Raw genomic sequence first — 20,988 nt, 5'->3', positions numbered from 1 at the left:
ATTCGTAATTTGACTTTCATTACTAAGTCAAGTTCAAGTTTAAGCTTACTTGTAAAAGTCGCATGACTTATCTAGTAAGCAAACTTGGAAATTAGGTAACTATAGTAAGAATACGGCTCCGGCCTTTGGTGACTTCCTTAATTTTAGCGTAAGTGATTCTTGGATTGTAGCTTGCCTTTTACTAGGACAATTTTCAATTCCGTCTAAATCTTAAACTTCGTCCAACTTTTTTTTTGCGTTCGCCACAAATTCAAGCAGCTTTAAACGATGATAGCAATCCATTGTTGTTGGATGACAAACACAAGTACAAGTTTTTTCGAGATGTCACTCACACAAATAGTTTAAACTTGACCATTTTTCTTAATTTTATTTGGACAATTTGTACATGTGTATAAATAATAACCAATTTTTTCTGTGGACTCATAAAATGTGACAAAAATGGGATGCAAAAAATTGTTGATTTGCTTACGTTGACAAAAATACCAGATTTGACAGATTGGCCCAAGAATGAACTTCTACTACTTTTTGTATTTAAAAAATAGTGGTATTTGCATTTTGTTGGATGTCACGGAAGAGGATAAGCAAGGTGGTTGGCAAATAAGGGGGAATATTGTTTGAGACGGCCTGGTTTTATTATTTGTTGTTCACTGTAGGATGGTGTAAAACCTACTTTAAAAAATCTGAACGCCGTTTTTTTAAAATAGCCACCTATCCATATTGCGGGGAACTGGGTTTGGTTTATAGGCCGAATTTTGGGGGTAAGGAACGAAGCGAAAGATGAGAAGAAACTTTTTTCATCAGTTTTATTGGGTTTGATCAATAGAACACCCATTTGGTCAAATTGCACCAGGACAAATTTTTTTCCAGTAGAAATTGATCGGAAAGCGTAGAAGACTTTCTCATCAGTATTCAACTGCCGGGACTTGTAAACCAAAAAATCGTTATAAATCAATAATGACGCGCACGAAGGGACTGAAACTCAAACCATCGATAAAGTAGAAACTAATTGATATTTAGTGACTTTGGAAATCAATTATGTAGGTGGTATTTAGAGAAAACAGTTCAGGCAGTGAACTCAATTGCGGATTTTTTCCTCTCGTATCTGCGAACTTGTGCCCGCCATACCCTACTGATTAGCCGTCAAAAAAAATTGTCTCGACGGTAGATAAAGCGTTAAGGAGAAGCTGCTGACGTGAGCGACCTAAGATTTTTCCCTCCACCTGTTCTTTGGGAATCCCACAAGATTACGAGGCTTGGACAGTGCCGGTAACGTAAACTTGAATGGAATCGTTTTTTTCCTCGAAAACCTGCCCTCTCTCTAATGCCGTTGTGTCGCTTTTGCCTCAGTGTATTTCTCATGGACGCTCAATATAATTTTTTAAATTGGCGAATGTTAACTTCTAGATCATTTTTGAATGATAATTTATCTATTATTAGAAGCGTATTTTTAAAATGATAAAATTGTTTTCCTTATTTGGTTATTGTAAGTCATACTTTACCAGACTTCTTTGGCATAGGAGAGAACAGGAGTCAACGTTGTCAACAAGACAACAGCACAATCAAAATTAAAGATAAGCAAATCAAACCAGTAAACACTAATCGGTTTGTGGGTTTTGAATTAGACTCAAAACTAAACTGGAAGTCCCATATAACATCTAAGTGCCAGCTGCCAGGCAACTCAAAGACTGATCCATGCACTTGGAAAATGTTTGCGACTTACCTGGGGCATAGACACAGTCAAACTTCTTACCCTATAAAAAGCTATAATTATCCCAAAAATACTCTATGGCGTTTCCGTCTGGTGCCAATCTACTCTGAAAAAATATGTCACAAAAAATCTCATGGCAGTACAAAGAACAATGCTAAAACTCATAACACGTTCCTTCAAATCGGTCCTAACTTCCTCTATGTTAATATTAGCAAATCTTTTACCTATCAACCTCACAGCCTTGGAACTTTCGTACACAAGAAAACTATCTTTTACAAATCTCGCTTTTACTCCGTCTTCTCTTAAAGCTATCGGGAAAGTTCTCCCGGAAACAAAAAAAAAGTCCACTAGACTACCCAAGAAAATACTTCTTACCAAATCATCCACCATGGTCAACATCGAAACTAGACTTCGTCAACGCTCCCAGTCCTCTACCCTTATTACCCAGCGACCGTAACACGCTCTATATTCATATAGGCGTCTCAATAACAGAAGCAGGCACTGGGGTAGCAATTGTATGCTGCTCGCAAAAGGAAGGTGTATATACACAAAAAGAGTCTCTATCATGCATGCATGCTATCATGCAACACCACGACTATTCAAGCCGAACTGCATGGCCTTCATCTAGCCCTAAAATACTCCCAATCAAATAGAGCACGTCACAAAAAAATTTATCTTTTCACTGCCTCCATCACAGCACTCAAAATCTGCACTAGAAACAGTAAAATCAGCAATACAGCCAAACTCTGCCACGACTTACTTCACGAGCTTTACGGCGACGTAATCCTGAATCTAGTGTCACAGGTTTCATCAGAAGGATCCACAACAGCCAAACAATTAGCCAAAGAAGCAGCTTCAATAACACACCAACCGAAATCGCCTGGTCACCTACACTACTTAAAGCAAATGTTAGATCCAACTTGCTGGAAGTATGGCAGAAAGATTGGAGCATATGCACTACTGGCTCTCTCACGCGGCAATTTTTTCCACGCCACAAAGATGCAGCATGCCTGAAAAATAAATTCATTCAGCACGAAGTCACACAAGTTCTAACGGGTCATTGTCAACTGAAGCAGCATCTCCATAAAATCGGAAAATCTTCCTCCCCACTTTTAAAAGGGGAGAGGAAGAAGAAACAGTCATCCACTTTCTCTTCAAATGCCCGCGTTTTGCTGTCAACAGAATTGAGTTAGAAAATTTCTGCAAACAAAACAATAGTGTTTTCCCCCAAATTAGAAGATATCCCAAGGCAAAATGGTTTTTGGAACGCAACGAAGAGATATATATTCAACACGAAAACACTAAAATTCCAGGATCCTGCCAAATAGCTCCCTCGTCCCATCGACAGATTTTTCTGATGATATCTGATGTATTATCTCCTTTCTATCAACTACGTCGAGTTTATTTCTTTATTTTTCCCTCGGTCATGTCACCTTTTCATCTTATCAATTTTTTTGGACCTAAACTATACGAATTACTATTTTCCCCCAATCGCTCCTATACATATTTCCCCGCAGGCTCTTCTACTATTGCATAATATTTTACCAAAATGTAAACAAAATGAAAAATGATTTTAGTGTATTTCTCAACTATTATCTCCCTCTGTGATGCTTTTCTTTTCCTAATCTCAGTCTCAATAAGATGCATGTATAGTAAATGAGCGAAGGCAACACTCAAGTCTGAGTAGCCTCAACAATAATAAATAAAAAAAAACTATTTGTGACGTTTGTTTTGAATTTACTTTGCGACGCTAATCCTTGATCAGTAAGATTTTTTAATGTAGAACCTTTAAAATAGTCTTTTTTCTGTTTGTTACCTTATCTACTCTGGTCATTCTCATATAGTGAAACTATAAACCTGTCGAAAACAAAGTGTTTCTGAAAATTGTGTGAAAATTGTGTGATGAAAATTGAATCAAGAGACCGCTCTGACTTCCACTGACCTCCACCACGAAGAATGTTCGCTTGACGTTGGAGGAGAGACAAAAGAAATACCTCCTGGAGAAAATTCCAGATGGGGTTAAACCAAGCGTTATTTATTATTTTTTTTTTTATTTTAGAAATCTTAGGGACTTCATCATCGCGAGGCCGAATCGTCGAAAGAGAAGGGGAACCGCAACTATCTTCGTGGAGTTCGAGAAGAAAGAAGACGGGGAGCGATTTTTGGAGTATTGCGGATCCAATCAGGTGAATCTATTTGAGGCAATTGGTACCCACCCTGCTATAGACACTATTCCACCACGTCATCCCAAAGGCTACTCTAGGAAATATCTTTCTTAGGGGTTCCAGTCTTCAAGACATCGTTTTTTTTAAATTACTAAATAAAAGAGAATATGCGACCATCTTTCTCAACCACCTGATTGCTATGGGTGTAATGACCCTAGATGGTCAAAGAGGTGACAATTTCCAGGCCTACATCGACAGCCTAGATGCTGCGTCATGGGGCAACTTTACTGTCCATAACGCCCGTACTAAAGTCGAACACGCCCTTGGCGTCGGAATTTTTTTAAAAACTGCAACTGGAGCACCGGGGCGATACATATGCTACCTGCGATATGTCCGCAATGGCAAAAGTAAAATCATTTTAAAAATGTAAAACCTTTTTTTTCGAATTTTTTCAGTTTTTTTAGATATAGTTTACGCAGAGCAGAAGTCGTCAAAAAAACAAGAGGCACTTAATCTAGCCTTTTTTGAATTTGCAAAACAACTATTCGCAGCTGGAATAATTCCGGCTGCTCTTCCCTAATTTATTTTTTTAATTTTCTAAAAATTTTGATTTTTGGAAATACCAGAGCTATAGACTCATAATACCTCGAATATACCAACATTCGTGAAACCCGTAATCTTCAGAAACCACAGAGGGAAATGTTTGCTCGATTCGAGAGCAACAAAGAGCCGAAAAATTCTTCTATACCCTCCCCGATTGCTGGGCGGGTTACTGAAAGTTACCGAAGGCCGCTTCCACAAATCGAGTTGAAAATTGCAAAACTAGTTCTCCGCCCCTATGCGATAACACAGTTCGAGGACACGAGAGTCAACTCCAACTCTCGGAGAGTGCAACTGAATTTGTTTCGGAATTTGATGAGTCAGTAGTAGTCGAAGTCAAAGTCGTCGCCGAAGCTGTGGAAAATCCATTCTTGGCGTAATCTCTGTGGAAGAGCCGGACGACACCACTCTACTAGGGTCCAGTGAATCCACCTCTCCTATCGTCTACGTTCCCGACGATCCGGCTGTGGTCTGTGGATTGGACAACGACCATTTTTCCGTCTCCGGGTAGTTTTCCCCCTCGTCCAGTCCCGAAGATCACCGCATAAAGTTTCTACAATTCGAATAGCAGTTGTCGACGTCTTTGCAAGCCATTAATTTGGAGTTGATACAAGTTCCGGCTGATGGGTAAATCTCCATTAAAAATAACGATTGGTTTTTTCTAATATACTAACAAGTTGTTTTTCCTTTTAGAAATTGTTTGTTCTACGCTCTGGCACTCCAGCTTTACGGTGTTAGGTACTACCATTTTTTCATAAGACAATCCGTCGTGGAACAATTGGAGTTGAACTCCAACTTTTATGAACCGTTTCACACTTTAAATAAACCCTTTACCCAATACGGTATTTGGTGTTTTTTTAAATCAAAATTTGCAAAATCTTAATATTTTTTTCACTTGAAAACAGTTAAAGAACTTGAAAAAAACGGAACCTACGGTGACCATCACTTTCTTGCTGCGTTTTCCCAAGAGTTCAAAGTGAGTTCCATGTTCTTTTTTGTATAAATAATTCAGTTAGTTTCATGTTATTGTCTTTCTAAAGAGTTTAAAGTCAACACACTTGTCTAATGCTGTTTTGCAAAAGTTTCAGACAATTTTTTGTCCTCCTTTTTGTCGATCAAAATTTTTCAACGTAACGACTCGGGAAGCAGGTAGACTTATTGCACCTTATTGCTACTTATTGCTACTCAGTAATAACTGAATTTTAATTTTCAGTCAATAATTGACAATGAACTCGTCATTCCAATTCTCGAAACACTTTTTCCTTTGATGACTGATGTGGACAATGAAGAATAAGATGACGAAAATGATGAATGATCAGATGGAATCGAGATAACGGCTCAGAACAGCCGCCGCTGCAGCCCGGACCTGATGAAGACAGCCCAGACCGACCGGAAGATATTTTTCAATTTCAAACCGTGGAAAGAGAGAACTTGCGACCCACATCGGCGGAGCCAAGGTCAGTTCTAGTTCTAGAACAAAGAGGGGAAAGTTAAAAAAGGGGTTGAGAGCAAATGAAGGAGGGACAGCATTGCAACATATGAAGAAATTGAGCGCGAAATGAATATTTCCGACCAAGGTGAAGGGTGTTCCTCCGCTGTCTGGCATCGCAACGAAAGTAGTTAAAAGGCATCGTCTGCTCTAGTTTCTCGCCTATAGACCACTTTTGACTTGCTTCGTATCCGCCATAGCCAAAAGTCCTGCGGCTAGTCGACATGCTGTACAGACTTGGCTAGATGGAGCCCATGTCCTAAGCAGTTGTTTGCTTGTTAACTCTTCCTTTCTACCTCATCAACCCACCTCCCCTCATCTAATATTCATTCCCACCACTCGCCCACCACCAAACATCGCCACCCACCGGTTAGTTATTAGGTAACAAAATTTTAACTTGTTTTTCCTAAAGTTATCAGAAAGATTTGAACCATAGGACCACATGTTGAGAAATTACTAGCTCACTACGCTACTGACTGGGCTTTTGTTCCTTATATATCACCAAATATATCAGACTAGAAATGAATCCCTAGGGGTATGGACTTTATGGAAAAAAATTTCAATTTTTTTTTTTCATTTCGAATTCATATCTTGCTGATATCATTGCCCCATTTGACATTGTAACTAATTCTCGACATTGGACTGCTGCGGCACTTATGTTTCTAAAGGTCAATGTCGAAAATGAAATCTGGAAAGCTATCATACTTGAACCGTATGGTAAACATCAAGGTATAAGGTTGTTGGATTCAAACAATCAGCTTCTGGCTAGTTCCCTGATTCAACAAAAGTTAGGCGTAGAAGCTCAATTCCCCCTCGAAGCTTTGGTCAGGCGTCGTCAGATCAAGATTACCAGCAACGGCCAATGTCATCGAAAGAATGTCATCGAAAGAGCATCACCGGAAAAAGATGTAGAGTCGGCTGCACAGGATATGGCCTTTTCTCCAGAGCAAATGTTTTCTAACACTGCTACCGTTGTCTATTTCAAATCAAGTAAGTCAGCAACTCAAGAACTCCTGGAAGTTTACGATGCACCAGGGCGCTCATGGCCGTTAACAACTCAACAACAGCAGTTGGGTTATCCAGAACAAAGTGACGTTCCGAGAAATCAACAAGTTGAAGTTGTTCATGTAAACGACCCGTCGAGTTTCTACCTTCAGCTGTTTGAATCTTGCACCGTTCTTGCTCAATTAGGAACCAATCTCAACACAGTTTATTCAGGTAACAGTTTACACATTACTAGATGGTTATTATTATATTATTTTCTCTTATTCAAAACATAATTTTGTGCTTTTCATTAAAACAGATGAGTCCATACCTACAATTGTAGATCCGCAGGTCAGCTCGGCATGCGTGGTTCAATACGATGAAGATAACGTTTGGTATCACGGACAAATTCTAAAATACTGTGATCCTCTGGGAGCCACTGTTCTTTTCGTCGATTATGGAAACACGCAACTTGTCCCAGTCAAACAAATCAAAAGCATTGAACAAAATTTCAGAAAGCAACCTCCACTTGCGTATCAGTGCACGCTAGACGGAGTAGACGCTTCTCGCGATTGGACAGAAGAAGAAAAGAAGAAGTTTGAAGGACGTACTATGGCAAAATTATTATCCGCGATTTTCACTATTCGAGATTCCCGAGGCAAATATCCTGTGCGATTGGTGGAAGAAACAAAGGAAGCAAACATTGCCATTAAGGAGGAATTCGGAGCGCCAAATTTCACCAACATCCCACCACCCAGTTCCGGGTATACAAGTCGCAGTGTTCCTGATAAACCAATCAGTGTCGTCGTTAGTTGGTTCCCCGTCGTTAGTATGATAACAGACACCTTTCAATTCCATCTGAGTCCTATTGACGATGCGTTTCAGGTTAATGAAAATTGCAAACAAAGACCTGTTCTGTAAAAAGTAAAATTTATTTTGTGTTATTGTGTTTCTGCTCGTCTTAGAACCAATTGGAGCAGCTTGATAAGTTCTATTCATCGCTTTCCCCCATTGATCGGATCGGCTCAGTTTAGGATTACCTTGCATGGCTCGCTTCACCGAAGACGGTCGTTACTACCGTTCGCAAATCATCAGGATTGTTGATGGAATTTCCGACATCCTATTTGTTAATTACGGAAATCAACAGAAGACTCGTCTATCTGATTTAAAGCGAATAACCCCATGCTTCATGGAATTGCCACGAACGGTACTTCAATTTCATTTGTGATTTAAAGTAATTGTGTCTAATGTATTAATTTTTTCATAGTCGTGGCTCTGTACACTTAAAAGGGTAAAGGTGTCCAGCGCAATCTGCCAAAATTTCCAGAAACACATCGACGCATGCTTTTCAACCAATGAGGAGCTTTCTGCTTGGTTTCATCATGCAAGTTCAGGTTGGTTTCATTATTTTATTATAAAAAAACCTCTTGTAAACACTCTTGTAATTTAGGTGATAACGATGGAGTCTTTATAGTAGATTTGGCAAATCCCAAAATTGGCGATTCGTCTCAGTATTTGATCAAAAAAAATGTCGTTGAACGTGTATCGAAGGAAGCAGATGTGGAGTTGGCTGCCCAGGATGTGTGATTTTTCTCCACAGCAAATCATTTCTACCACTGCTACCTTATCGTGGTTCAAATCACCAGCCGAATTCCGGATTCAATTAGCTCCAAATTATGTGAAAAAATTCATGGAACGCTTAGACAAACTGGCTCTCGATCCTCAGTTTCTCAACCAAAAGAACTTTATTCCCTCCGTTGGCAAACTATGTTTGGCAATCTACGAGAACGATAAACGATGGTATCACGCGAAAGTCAAAGCCGTCAAAGAAGACTGGGTCAAAATCAGCTATGTTGACTACGGCAACAGTTGCGCCGTAAATACCTGCAATTTGCGTGGATTACCCAAAGAATTTGCGCAACAACCGGTCCTGGCTTTCAAATGTTGCCAGGATGGCTCCCACAATTTTTCAGAATCCGCTTCGAAGTTATTTGAAGAAATCGTCGTGGATTTGAAATGCTTTTCTGTCAAGTTCTTGAAGTTGGTCGATGGTGTTTTATTGGTCGATATAACATTTGTGTAATGTTTCTCATTGAACAATTCAATGTCTTTCTGCCAAGGACTCTGATTTTCATTTGTTTCTTATTTATTCGTAGGACTATGCTCTCACAACGTATTTCCTTACGTTGCCCCGACTTACTACCCCACTGCTGCTGCCCCATCTTATTATGTTTTATCTTACTGAGCCAACTAACTTTACCGAAGCACCCCAGAGTGCTACGCTGCTCCAAGCTACTACACCGACGCTCTTAAGTACTACAGCACCAAGGCATTTGAACAAATCTACTTTATTTTAAAAATTTATTATTGCTCGTTCCTTCTTGATTACATAACATCATGGAATGACAAAGGGGCGTTCCTTACCAAACCTCTACGTTGACATGGCTCATGAAGGTGAAACAGAAAAAAAATACATGAAAATACTTCAATTGTCGATACCCGCAATTGCAAACAAACTAAAGAAAAACATTGGGTTCATTTGAAAATTCTGGTATTATTGGAGTATTTCCAATGCGATTATTAAAGATTTCCAAGTAACCATTTAATCGACGAAGGCGTCGGACATTTCAGTGGATAAGTTTTAATTTATGCTGTATTGGAAAGTGTTGTCATTGATGAGGCAACAAAACGTTTTTGTAATTTATACCATAATTTTATGTTTAACGCCAATTATAAATTTATCTTGTCTTATGAGCTAACCGTTGACTAAATCCATTTTCTTCAACAACGGTTAAAACAATTTTTAGGCGGACAAGGGTTTCCTTTTGCCAAAACTATTCAAGTTGTTTAATGTTCTTGTTAGCCATTGATCTAACATCGAAATGTAGCTGAACAGAAATTATTATTCTTTAATGGTTCGTAATATGTGTTCACAATCACATCATATTAGTTCACATCCTGCAAATTGAATCTTTTTAATCTGTGATCATGCATCTTCTTTATGTTTATCAACGTGGTAATGCGATAATAATCAATATTGAATCACAATATTGTGGAGATTTGTTTACAATCTACTATTGTTCCGTGGGTTAAACACTTTGATTTCAAATTGTTGCACTTTTGAAATATATGTTGAGTTGAGTTGAGTCTACACATAGTTGGTTGATAAATTTGAACAGATAGTCTTAACCACTTATTGCTTTACGGAATAGTGTACAATTCCAACCGAGTTCATGAGTCATTTTTGGCCTAAATTTCACGTCGTTGGCTAAATAAAATTATGGATTTCTAAATGTGTTTACGTGTAAATATGTATTGTACCTGAACAACTACTTACTTAAGAAGGTAGTGATATCTGACTTAAGTCTTTTAAGCATGATTGGTTGCAGAACTAGATCAGATAAATATTTCATAAATTAAGTGGTCGTGGTTCCATCACTTTGAATCAAACAACGACCTTGCAAAACGAAACCGTAACCTAGACAAACTGGAAAATTTTGTCAGCCCTTTCCCGAGTTCCCGCCAACCATCTTCGATCAGGTTTTTTAAAAGTTTTTTGAAGCTCCAAGTTTGAATGGATTCGGTTCGGCGCGAGCCCGTAATAAGGCAGTGCGGTGGGGGCCGTTACGAAAAACACGAATTTTTTACCGGGTGGATTGGGCTCCACCGACGGTTATTCCGCCTCATTGCCAGGCTAAACTACAAGACGTTTTGAGAATGAGTCACGACCCAAATTTTGATGGCAGGTTTGCGTAGAAATTCGATTTGGACGGCAGGGGTCCACCTATCATCCTTCAACGTTGGAACAAATTCGTGGGTGGATTATTAACATTATTATAAACGAGGGGGCGTTAAACGAGTCGTTCCTAAGCAACCATAGAGAAATAATCCTAATAATGTCAACTTGGAATCAATGGTGACATGTACCCGGTCATTTAAATCCTGACGAGTCAATTTCACTTCGTGATTTAACAAATGCATTGATCGCAGTAGGCACAACAATAAATCAATCCAGGAAACTTGACATCAGGCGGTCATCCCTAGAAAGGTGTGTGCAAGTGGCGCAACAGCAAACGTTCCAGGCAGAAATTAGTGCATTGAAAGGCAAAAAAAAAAAAAAAAAAAACAATTTCCATATCTTCAAAGATTGTAGATTTGTCATCCGTCAAGAAGCTAGGACCCAAATCATTTTACTTTATGAGCAGTATCATCATCAAAATTCATGAAAAACAGTTATATACTTCTGCTCAAAGAACCTTGTACGAATTGCGTACGGTTTACAGGGTGTTAAAAGGCTGGAGGGATGTCCGCAAAGTAGTAGGAAGGTGCCTGGATTGTAGAAAAATTAACAGTAAAACTGATACAGTAGCAACAGTAGCACTACCCAAGGTTTTTCGATTTTCGCTCCAGCCTAAATGGATCGAAATTATTTTTGTGAAATCCAAAAACCAGCTGTGTTATTTTAATAATCTGTGTTACAATATGTTATTTTGAAAATTTTGTGAAAATTGAACCATTGGTTTGTCCCCGTCACTCTTTTTTTGCATTGAAAAAATACGAAACATTTTGTACGTGTTTACATTTCTAAAGGTGCTTTCAGATTCTTAAAATTTTTACTAGTTAATGAGAAAATTTAGGAAAACTTTACAAATTTAGTGGATTTTCTTTTCTCATGAGGAATTCCCCAGTCGCACTCTGCTAGTCTAATGCAAGAATTACATTTTCTCAATGACTGCAAATAAAAATGGAATCAAGCTATGCATATTTTTTAAGCCAATTACTGAGCTTCATGCACTAACAGAATTGAAATATTTTTTTGGTTACACACAAATTATATCTTGAAAAAAAAACCATTTCGCCGCAAAATAGTCGCACGAAATTTGAATTTTTTACCAAAAAACAGTAAAAAAAGGCTGAAAATTTTGCAAATTTCGATGATTTTTAATGTATGTGTTGTATGTATTTGTATTATAAATGGCAGTAGTGAGAGATTATCTTAATTTACGCTTTTTAAAAATGTGGAAGTTGCCACCAATTTCAAAGTGGAAATGGTAATTATGCCAAACAGTAACCTCATTCGAGACGTTAATGGAAAATCGTTCTCTCTCCAAAAATGATTATTGCTCTGCTTTTTGTCATAACCATTTCTGCGACGACCAGATGTTTCGATGGTTCAACGCCAACGAAGACTGGCTGACGGCCACCTACTAATTGACTCACATGATGAAACGGCGGGCCAACACTCTCAACCCTTCTGCCCAACGCTTCCCCCAATTAACATCAACCCTTCTTCTTTTACGTTCTCTTGCTATGTCTCTAAACTTTTTGAAATCAAACGTCCCATATCGTTGACATACTTTCTCCTCCCACGGTTGTTTTTTTTCCAGCCCGCTAAGGTTGTAGGCCTTCAGCTTCCATAGCTGTCTTTCACCTTCCAGATGTCATTCTTCATAACCTCCCAAAGTATCTCCCATCTAAATCTTCAGCTCGTCTCTCAATTAAGAGGATGGCCCATGGTTTGTGGGAGTTGGAATGGCAGAGTTGTTCAAATGGCAAAACGAATATTTAATTTTCCCAGCGATCAAGTCGGCCAGTTTAATTCCTTTTCACCAGCTTTGTCGTCAGATCACCCAAAATTCAGACCGGCCATTCCTCTCAAGTCTGTGCATGTGGTCATGTTATTGAGTCAGTTGGGAACTTTATTTTTCACTTTTTGTGGCTATTGTCAACAACGCCTTCTTCTTATTGCGACTTCCGTCTCGATAGATGATTCTTGACCTAGGCCTCTTGTCTCCATTTCGTCTAACCACCTCTTATGGAAAGCTTTTCGTCAGTTCATTCGCTCAACGAAACGAATGCTGTGTTAAGATGGGTGTTGATGGTATTTTTGAAAATGAGCTCAAGTCTCTATTTTCCTCTTTTCTGTGTTGCATTTCTGCTCCCAATGCTCACTCTGTGCCCTTAGTTCTACTTAGGCTGCCTCAGAGGTCGTCTTGCAGTCCCTTTAGTCCTGAAATAACTTTCGGTTCTCCTGCTAGTCAGGGGAGTTTGAGTTTCTTATACTCCATGATGTCCAAGCTAATTTCTAGCTAGCCAGAGATTTTCCCGCTGGAACTGAAAAATCTGTTCTCTGTTTTGCAAGAGAGGCTGTACCGGAGGCCGCCACTGGCAGTTTTAAAGGTTCAGACAAACCGGGTAGACATTTACAAGCCGTAGAGAGCTCACGTGTGCTCTCCTTCCCGGCGCGGTGTAAATAGGCCCAGTTTTCATTACACACCTTCCCCTCGCCATATTTTGTTACCATGTCCAATATGTTTTTGTAAATTCATAGCCTGTTTTTATTTTGTCTAGTACATTCGGGCGACACTCCGTCAGGAGATAACAGTCAGTTAATTAAAAAAACTGGAACTGCATCTAATTCTTGATCTGAACCTAGCTTGACCTTGATAGATCTCGCTGGATTTAGAGTAATATCATTAGATTATTATTTGTGATGGGCTACCAAATCTCGAAGGCAGACGACAAATGACCTTCAATCTTTATGGAAATTTGGTATTTGGCAGTTATTACATATAATTGAATCCTTCTATTAAGCCCCAAGGGCAAAAATGAATAAACATTGGTTTCTTCGGTTCATTTGGACTCATGAAAGGAGACAAATTAAATGGAAACAGCATTACTCCAATATAATTCTTTTAAGTGTTTTTATTTGAATTATTTATTCATTTCCATTTATTTCTCCCAGGCTATACGACGTCCATGTCTCTTCTGTAAAATTTTGTTCACTACTGCATGCTGTATCGTCAGATGCGAGACGATATAACCTCAATTTGAAATTGTGTCTATCATACTTTCCACCACCAATGTCCACGAACAGTGAAGGATAACATAAGACAATGAAATCCATCAGACAACATGATCAATGCCTAGCCACGAAATTAAATAATATGTGTCTTTTATGGTGTCGCGACACCAATTTAATACTTTCAGCTTGGCTATACACCAGCCTGATTAAACAATTCTGCACGGAGAACTCCACTTCACTTGAGTAAAAATTCTTGTTTAGAGGGAATGTATTATTGCTAGAAAGTTCCACATCCCCAGCGTTCAATTTCAAATTGAAATGAAGAGAGTTGTGGACGACTGGATCTTCATGTGTTTCTTACTCGGAAATGTCCTATCCCAAATTCACGATTTGAACAAGTTGACAAGATTGATGAGACAATTTAATGACCGATTTGGCTCTCAATTCAAAAATATTTCTACAAATCATCAAAGATTATTCCTTTACCTATTTCTAAAACTTTTCAAGGAACAAGAAATCAATCAAGTTCTTTCATTTTGCAGGTCTGGCTAACAGATAATGGATCCATCGACAGGGGTCAAGTAAAACTAATTGTTTATGAACTTGGCCAAGCTGAATAAAGCTATTTTAAACATCAGTAAAAATATTTCGATTTGAAATATTTTTTATCTGTTTAACTTCCTTTATTTATTTAGTAATCACATGAAAGGTGGGAAGAGAGTAAAAGAGAAAAGTTTGAGTCTTGTACCCATCTCCCCTGTCGATCCCAAAGCAGAACCATCGAACCGCGAAAAAAAATTTCAGTCGGAACCCCAACTAGGGTCCTGAACAATGGGGTCAACGCAGAGCCATTCTTCAGAAAGGTGCAGTGAAGCGCCAGTGGGAGGACGATTCTTCTTAGAAGGAAGTCCAGTTTGCAGTTATTGGCTATAAGAAGCAATTTTATACGTGCAATCACACCAATCCACAGCTTCATCGATGTTCACCATTGAGTATGTCAGAGAATTACTCTGGGTTCTACAGTAGTACTGTCGAGTAAAAAGTGTTTCATTTAGAAACATTAACTTTCATGTATAACTGAACCGTATTTTTATCTCATGGTATTATCCTTTCCACTACTTTTCCTTGGCATTAGATGCAAAAGTTACTTCCTTTACCACAGAGTTGAAAAGCATTCAGTAGTTTTTCCATTTTTTTTTTTAAAGATAGTTATGGTTTTACATGTCTTTAACCGGACAGTTGCGTCTTCTAGAACAACTTCTAAGTATCCTACCACTTTGGAATTTTCTGCTGTTTCCGGACTCCTGGGAATCACTGATAACCGAACCGGCGATTAATTTTTTTTATTTCTCTAAAGATATCTTATTTGCGAAATTGCTTAGGAATCCTGTTTAGTCAAGTATTTTCTTAAACGCTTAAGGACTCTGCTTTACCATTTATGGACGGCGACCGACTAAAGATCACATAGAACACTATCATGATGACAAACAACTAACGGCCGAAGAAAGTATTTCCTTTACTTCAGCTTTCTTAGTAACTGTAACAAAGCCTTTATTTTATTTTATTTTTAAGTGATACCCCTTTAGAGTTGGCTAACGTCTGAAGTTGCCAGTTCGCTGAGGATAAATAAACAACAATGACTATCGAGGGGAAATAAAAATTAAAAGATTACCTGATAACTAAGGAATGTAGTTATCCAATTATGAATGGAAACTAAAGACGACTGAAATGGGAAACATTAAACTAAGAATGACACCGGCAAAACTCCGTAAACCGCCATGCAAGAACTGTTCCTGGTTCGTGTACAATCGTTTTTTTTCACAATTTCATTGAATTGGCAACTTCGGACGTCAGCCAACTCTAGAAAAGACGATGGAAGAAACTAAGAGGGGACAAAGGGGTGGCGCGGGGTTCTCTTTCCTCGGGGCAGGATATTGTTTTTGAAAACAAAATGCCTTTTACTTAAAAATTAACAATAAATTCACTGCAATGACTATCGAGGTGAAATAAAAATTAAAAGATTATTTGATAACGAAGGAATTTTTTAATCGAATTGGTAACGGAACTGACGAAAATTTCAATGAAAAAAATTAAAACTAAAACTGAAACGGGCGAAACTCCGTAAGAGCCATGAAAAAAATTGTTACTAGTTCACGTCTAATTTTTTTTCACAATTTCAGCGAACTGGCAACTTCGGACGTTAGCCAACTCTATTTAGACCAATTTCTGAGGCATTTCATTCGGCGTTGCCATTTGCAGTATTTATGCTTTTCGCCACTTTTCTGTCCACCCCTTCGCTTTTCCATTCTTTTTATGCAACAAGTTCAATCTGTATCAATATACAAGCCCTTTGTGTCACGGTCTTTTCTGTCACCCCACGTGTTGCAAGATTGAATTTTGTTACTTTTATAAGAAATCGTGCAACACTGTTGTGAGGACTTACGATATCGTCCACACTCCACACGCCTTACTAACGCTGCTTTTCTATCATGATGTATAGGACATAATAAATAGCTATATTTAATGCAAACAAAACCCGAGTTTACTTCGCACGGGCAGATTTTTCTACGAGAAAAATTGGCAGGTAGATGGTAAACGGACAAATCTTGCTTATAAAAAGATTAGACTTCAAGATTAATTTAAAAAAAAAATTGAATTCCAATCGGTAGGCAGAAAACGAATATTTATCGAAATTAAAACAACAGAAGAGCCTGTCACTACGCAAGAAAAAATATTTTCCTTTGTCTGGATTTTATGGATAACATTTTTTATTTTGGAGATTTTTTACGATAACATTTACGGGGAAGATGGGCAACAGCCCATGGGAATTTAGCAGTAAATGATCCATATTTTTTGTTTACCCATTTTGCTTGACAACCTGGGAAATAATCATAGGAAATTAATAAGTCGCAATAAAACTACATGGTCAAATAATACGAATAGACCTTTTTCACAATGCGGAAAGTCGGGATTTTCCAATCCGGCAACGCCGTAATCGACCATTTTAGATCCCATTAATTTTTCCCCGTGTAAATTCCCATTTCGGGGTCCCTTTAGTTTTTATTCATTTTTTAATTATTGGTGTCCTATGAAGAAACGGACGTTGCCAAACAAGATTATATTTGGTTACGTCTGGCGGTGTTTACGTTGAACACTCCTTGATTTAAAAAAAGGTAGCAAATGAGTCCAACTTAAAGCTAGACCCAAATTCCCCGGACTTGACCGGGGCTCAAGATACTAGTTTCGAATAACGAATAAAATTTCGAATAACGAATAAAATTTCGAATAACGAATAAAATTTCCAATAAAAACAAACTAATTCTTCAGAATCAAAATTCCCACTTCATTTTGCCACGCCATCTAGCTTCCAATTATTTATGAAAGTGCAAGGGAAATTTCTTCTCTCTCTGCTATTTAGATTCACACAGCGGGGCCAGAGTGTTTCTAAAATCGGCAGCTAGATGGCGCAAAATGAAGTGGGAATTTTTATTTGGTTAAATCTATTGCCACGACAGATGTCGTGGCAATAGACAGTTTCGACCGTCGCGCCACGACATATGTCGTGGCAATAGATCTAACCTTTTTATTTATTCTGAAAAATTAGTTGTTTTTTTATTCGAAATTTTATTCGTTATTCAAAATTATTCGTTATTCTCGAATAAAACCCCCTTTGTATTCGTTACTCGTATTCGTTTGTACACCTTGTTCGTATTCGATTATACAAAACGAATAACATTTTTCCTTATTCGATAGTAGCTTTTGTAGTAACTTTGGAAGCGTTATGTTATGGTCCGAATATTTGCCATCTGCCTATTTGGCATACGACCAAATAGGGGATTCGTATTTTTCGTCTTCGACTACGCACAGATAAAACACATAAACCAGCTGTGATTCTATTTCGTTTTAGGAGTCAACAGGTGAATGAAAAAAGGCCTACCGAATTTAAGATAATAAACGAGAAACACAATACAAAGATTTGACAATGAAAATTTTGCACGGTGTATTACTTATTAATCTATAGATATATCGTTGAAAACCAATTCAGATGCTTGGAAATGTACACTTTCGTCACGAATATCAAAGGAAGAATTATCAAGGCTTCTTTTCGCAGGTACATTTGATTTTCTATAAGGAGTAGATGTTGTCAATGAAATTACGGGGCCCTCGTCAATGATGTAGCGCGAATTTTGAAATTCTACTCTCGATCTTTCGAGATCACAAATATCGTAGAAATCGTAGTTATCTAAAAATACTGTCTGATTCAGCCATTTACTTTTCAACGCGTCGCACACACTAAATCGATCTTCTACGCAACGGTTCATCATGCCATTTAAGAGGTCCCGCAGATCTGATGAGGCAGAATCAGGGAACTCAAGCGCACTTTTTAAAATGTCTTCTATGCCAGCGAATGGATTGCGGCCAAAAATAAGGACGTAAATTGTGACACCCATCGCCCATACCTCTAGCTCTGGCCCGCGGTATGGATTTCCTAAAGAAAACGTTTAGATAAGAAAAAAATTGGTCGATAATAAACAAAAGAATTTTACCTTTTAAAACTTCAGGACTGCAATACTCAAATGTACCACAAAATGCTTTGAAAGGTTTGTCTGATATGTAAGTAGCGGATCCAAAGTCAATCAATTTTGCGTGGAACTGATCGTCCAAAACCACATTTTCATCCTTGATGTCTCGATGGAGAATGCCTTTAGAATGTAGATAATCAACGGCATCTACTAACTGCTTCGCGATATTGGCTCCCAGGGGTTCCGGAACACCGTTGGTTTTTTCGATGAACTCAAACAAGTCCATCCCAAACCCATGCTTTTCCATGACTAATTGAAAATAGGAATCATTTTCGAAGAACTCAATCATGTTGACTATGAAAGGGTGCTGAATGCGATTAAGGAGATAAATTTCGTTCGGCAGACGATGTCCATCTTCCGTTACAACCCAACTGTCGCTATAAACTGTAGATTTCTTAATAAACTTTGTCACGACCAATTTATTATCGATTATTCCATGTGCCAGTTGGACTGAGCCAAACCCTCCACTTCCAATTTGCTTGATGAACTAGCAAAAGAAAGAAAAATTTAATTTATGTCAATGGAATTATACAGTAAAGGAGAATTGTTAACCTGGTAATTTTCACTGTAGTCCCCCCCATACATATCTTCTCTGTTAATGCTGCTTTCTTTACTTTCATGGTGATTCTCAGATTTCGAGATTTCCTATAAATACAAAAATATGAAATCCATATTAAAATGCGCATAAACATATTTAATAATATTTATTATACTCTTTCAGATTGGTTAGCAGTAAAATTCCTGCTCGACAGTTCAGAGGCATCCAAAGTCGACTTGCAGTTGCTTACTGAGGAAGCTATTGCCATCCAAACTTGATATATATCCGTGCCGTCAATCGGTCCATTGACAAAGTAAGACACTGGGATGAAAGAGCCATTTTCGTGGTGGGCTTCACTGCCAAAGTGCCCACTTTGTGCATTTGAATAATTAAGCAAAACATCACCGAGATCCTATAGAAAATGAATGCCTTAAAATCTCTATTATTTTTATTTATCTGTACTTATATATACTACCTTCCCAATAAGTTGTTCTCGAGAGTAGCCCAAGGCGAGCTGAGCAAAAATTGAATTGCAGTCAATTATAAGACCTTCTGTTGTAACAAGCAACATTCCACTCAGATTCGTGAAAACCCAAATTGTAGCTGAATAAGAAGGCAGTAGTGAAGTGGTTTCGGACAGGCTGGTGACGCTGTCTCCTTCATAATGGTCCAAACGAAGTGTCAGAGGAAAGCTTTGCTTTGATTCGTTAGATCCTGTGGTTTTTTGAATTTTCTTTTCCTGCAAAACGTTAAACGACGAAAGGAATGCAATGATATCATTTTTGAAAATAAAGAGCAACAAACTTGATCCAGATCATCAGAAGAAGCAGGCCAGATTATATTGGGGATCCATTTGATTATGTTATGCCCAACAAATCTTTCTTCAGTGCAATGGAAAAGGGAAGATGCTGTGTCATCAGCTGACATGATCAATCCAAATTCATCTAACAAAAGGTAGGACACTATTCGTTGCACCGGTTCAATCACAGCAATGTATAAACTGTTTCCAGCACTATCCTCAGTATTAGTTAACCAACAAGAGACCGCAACTTTCGAATCATCCTTGCACTTCAGCTCAATCTAAAAATGAAAAATTATCTAAAACCTTTATACATATCTTGACAAATAATTTAAAATATAATTACCACTTTTCCATTAAAGATGACAACCTCTCCTTTTTCATTAAAGATCATATCTGTCAGAGCAAGCTGTGATTTTTCTTTGATGACAAGGTCTCTAAATTTCTTTGTGATTAGTTCATCAGATGAATATCCTAACATTTTGCAAGCAATGGTGTTTGTGATGATAATCTACAAATATTATTCTGTTTAAGACAACTAAAAAGGGGTAATGAATAGGAATCTTTTAGTACTTGAGATGTTTTGCTGTCAATAGTCAACACTCCCTTATGAGGATTAGGATTGAAAACTGCATCTTCTAATGAAAATTTATGTGAAATATTTAGAGTATCTTCTATATTAGATTGATTGTCAGGATGAAAAGAACTTTGTGTAGCTTGAGTACTGAAACTGACACTGTTCATATCTTCAGTGTTCAACAATGCTTTACTAAATTGTACTTTGGAAACTGATTTCAGTTTCCTCGTGAGCCTGGGAAAACTTTGATTTAACTCCAACGAAGAATTGGCTGTAGGAGTAAGTCCAAGATCCTTTGCTCGAAGTAATCTGCCATTCCTTTGAAAGAAAAATACACAATTAAGAGGTCTAACGCAACCAACAGTTTAAAATTCAAGCTACACGAACCGGAGAAGATCTATAGGGGAATCCATGAATCGTTTCTCCATTTTTGGAAATAAATGGGTGTCAAAATACAAAAAATAAGTTAGTTTCGTTTTAAAACTTATAGAAGATGATAACACATGCACTTTTCATAAATAACTGAGACTCTGACTGAGACACTGAACTTCTATTGTCTGTTTTTTTTAATTTCAATTTTCATTCGAAATGCATACTAGGTTGCCAAGCATGAATAAAGGCAACAAATCAAATAATCAAAATTTCCATTTTAATTTGATAATTTCTTCATTTTTAAATTTTAGTTATTGTTTTGTCAACATATTATTTAACAAAAAAATCTAGATGATTATTTCTGCAAA

General features: G+C 37.9%; 1 protein-coding gene and 1 long non-coding RNA gene across 2 annotated transcripts; both read right to left on the bottom strand.

Annotated features, from left to right (window-relative positions):
• Positions 1-3,633: 3,633 nt before the first annotated feature.
• On the bottom strand, positions 3,634-5,916 carry LOC124344407. Its single transcript, XR_006919731.1, has 2 exons — positions 5,301-5,916; positions 3,634-5,268 (listed from the first exon to the last, which is right to left on the bottom strand). It is a non-coding gene; the product is annotated as an uncharacterized LOC124344407 (long non-coding RNA).
• An 11,810-nt stretch (positions 5,917-17,726) lies between these two features.
• Positions 17,727-20,837, bottom strand: LOC124342268 (PAS domain-containing serine/threonine-protein kinase-like). The gene is made up of 9 exons (XM_046795231.1): positions 20,636-20,837; positions 20,245-20,566; positions 20,018-20,182; positions 19,677-19,952; positions 19,348-19,611; positions 19,048-19,284; positions 18,887-18,979; positions 18,299-18,821; positions 17,727-18,240 (listed from the first exon to the last, which is right to left on the bottom strand). Exons 1-9 carry the CDS (start codon positions 20,674-20,676, stop codon positions 17,762-17,764), a joined length of 2,400 nt encoding a protein of 799 aa, XP_046651187.1. The 5' UTR covers positions 20,677-20,837; the 3' UTR covers positions 17,727-17,761.
• Positions 20,838-20,988: the final 151 nt, after the last annotated feature.

Source organism: Daphnia pulicaria, chromosome 6, assembly GCF_021234035.1.
Source record: "Daphnia pulicaria isolate SC F1-1A chromosome 6, SC_F0-13Bv2, whole genome shotgun sequence".
NCBI classification, from domain to species: Eukaryota; Metazoa; Arthropoda; class Branchiopoda; order Diplostraca; family Daphniidae; genus Daphnia; species Daphnia pulicaria.
Note: the sequence above shows the minus strand (reverse complement) of the source record. Positions and strands in the feature narration are given on the sequence as shown.

Coding starts and splice junctions, on each gene's coding strand:
- LOC124342268 (XM_046795231.1), bottom strand. CDS start 20,676: ATGGAGAAACGATTCATGGATTCCCCTATAGATCTTCTCCG. Junction 19,285..19,347: donor GAGAACAACTTATTGGGAAG/GTAGTATATATA, acceptor CATTTTCTATAG/GATCTCGGTGATGTTTTGCT. Junction 18,980..19,047: donor CTGCTAACCAATCTGAAAGA/GTATAATAAATA, acceptor TTGTATTTATAG/GAAATCTCGAAATCTGAGAA.